Genomic DNA, 2,202 nt, shown 5'->3' with positions numbered 1-2,202 from the left:
ATCGTCATCGCCTACAGCCCCTCCCCTGTCGATTCAACTTCTTTCTGCTTCCACGACCTGGCATTGTCCCATCAAAATGCCGAATTCAAAATTCCCACTTGTTCCCGTCCTCCAGGTAAGCTCAACACTAGCAGTTTTTTTTCCCTTCTCTTTTTCACCAGCGCTAAACACGCCATGGTGCGAGCGGGCCATCTCGCGCGTGGGCTGCAGATGTTTCTCACCATTCGGGCAGCTAGCGAAGGGAAGGGGGAGGGGGGCCACTCTGTGCTCAATCTCGTCCATCTCGATTCATTCTGAGATGATGCCTGGCATGTCACTGAGTCAACGAGTACTTTCTGTACATGCAATAAGTTTAGTGAATGCTTCAAGGCTTTGAGGATGACGGGATCTGTACTCGAGATATTGTACAAGGCGCTAATTCAAGACATGCCTACCTCGCAGTTGTGAAGTATCAACTGAATAGTCCGAAGTGTTGACTTCATTAACTCGAGCCAAGACGCCACTGGTGGTCAATTCGCCGAGCCCACGAAATGTACATCAGCCCCGGTGCCGTCACCACCCACGTGCAGGTACCGGCTCCGGCACTGGCACTGGGGCCCTTTTGCCTCCAGCTTCCAGGCCCTTTTGCTGCAGCCGTTCAGGTTCCCGTCTCTTCCCCCCCTCCTCTCCAAGGCCCGCTAGCGTTCAGCTGCCCAGAACCCGGCGGTCCAAGGTTGCTCGTTCGTTGCACCCATTCTAGGCTCTGCAGTGGGACTGGCAGCGCTAAATCCGCTGGGAGCATTTCAAGGCTCCACGCCCGCCAAGGTCACATCAAATATCTCACCCTCCCTCCCACCTTTTCCCTCCATCTCCTCTTGGCCTATATTATATCATACCTTGTATCATCCGCGCCGCAGCCCTCATCTTGCTGCGCGTGTCCTTTCTGGCTGCCCTTGGGTACAGTTCATACGTTATTCTTCTTTTCTTGCCGCCTGCAGAGACTCGCGGCCAAGGGCATCGGCCAGTTCGGGACTCGTGCCGCGGAGACTCGATCCCGCGGACCTGCTCCCCGCTGACAGCAGCGCACGACAACCCAGACATCCTCATCTCTCCCTCGCGACAGCCGCTTCCCGGCTTCGCCCGAGCAAGGGGAGAGTCTGCCTCAGGTCGCTGTTCCTGCACAGGATAATGGACCCGGGCAGCATCTACAGCCACTCCCGCTCGCGGACAACGTCGTCCTCCGTCTTCCCGCCTCAACAGCAGCAGCCCCCGCCCATGCTTCTGTCGCACCAAATGTCGACCCAGCAGTTCAATCGGCGATCGCCCTCAGTGAGCACCTTCAACAACTCGAGCACACAGCCGGCCGCCGCGTACCGAACATCGTCCAACTCGGATCTTCGCCGCTCCATCTCCAACCGCTCCTTCGGACAAGCCCAGGCGTCGGGCTATGTGGCCCTCTTGCGGAAGCAAAAGGCGACAGTCTGGTGCGATCGCGCCCAGTATGAGGACCCCCGGTTGGCTGCCCAGCAGCGGGCTGCCAAGATGCGCGCCAACTTGGAGGTCAGCGGCGGAAACCGAGCAAGTGGCTCGGCTGGATCCTCGTCAGGTGGCCGCACGAGCACGGGCATAAGCGCAACCACAAAGGTCGCTGCCAAAATCCGGCACCACGGCAAGACTCCCGTTGTCGGATATGCCAACGAAAACCACGTGGGCGTGGGAGGCGTGCCCATGCGACTGAGCGCCACCGAAGTCGAGGGCGAGAGCAGCGGGGAGGAAGACTTTGCATCGCGTTCGCACCACCGCCGGACGGGAAGCAGCGGACGCAGCAGCATAGGAAGCAGCAGCCGCCGCAACGTCTCCTACAGGTCCTCCGGAGGCACTGTGACCGGGACCGGATCCCAGAGCGGCCGGCGATGGAGTCCCGGCGACACGCCCGAGAGGGCTGGCAGCCTCGTTGAGCAGCCGGAAGACAGCACGCCGATAACCGACGACGGTGCTAGCGGCAGAGCCCAGAGCACACACAGTGGAAGCAGCGCTGAGCGCGCAGACAACGTTGGCGAACTAGGAGCGGCTCCCAGACTTGCGAGCAAGTCTTTGATGCACTCCGCCTTGACGAGAGAAAAGAGCGTCAAATCCCCTGAAGAGCTGAAGAGACGAGGAAGCGTCGACGAGCGAACAGCCACCCTTACGTCCCAGCGCCTTTACATCGCCAACCCCGATTAA

At 59.7% G+C, this 2,202-nt stretch overlaps 1 protein-coding gene across 1 annotated transcript; it reads left to right on the top strand.

Annotated features, from left to right (window-relative positions):
- Window positions 1-1,167: 1,167 nt before the first annotated feature.
- On the top strand, window positions 1,168-2,202 carry BBK36DRAFT_1110379 (hypothetical protein; the record flags this gene model as incomplete). Its single annotated transcript, XM_024889579.1, has 1 exon — window positions 1,168-2,202. One exon carries the CDS (start codon window positions 1,168-1,170, stop codon window positions 2,200-2,202), a length of 1,035 nt encoding a protein of 344 aa, XP_024752933.1.

The sequence above is a fragment of the Trichoderma citrinoviride genome, assembly GCF_003025115.1.
Source record: "Trichoderma citrinoviride strain TUCIM 6016 unplaced genomic scaffold BBK36scaffold_2, whole genome shotgun sequence".
NCBI classification, from domain to species: Eukaryota; Fungi; Ascomycota; class Sordariomycetes; order Hypocreales; family Hypocreaceae; genus Trichoderma; species Trichoderma citrinoviride.
Note: the sequence above shows the minus strand (reverse complement) of the source record. Positions and strands in the feature narration are given on the sequence as shown.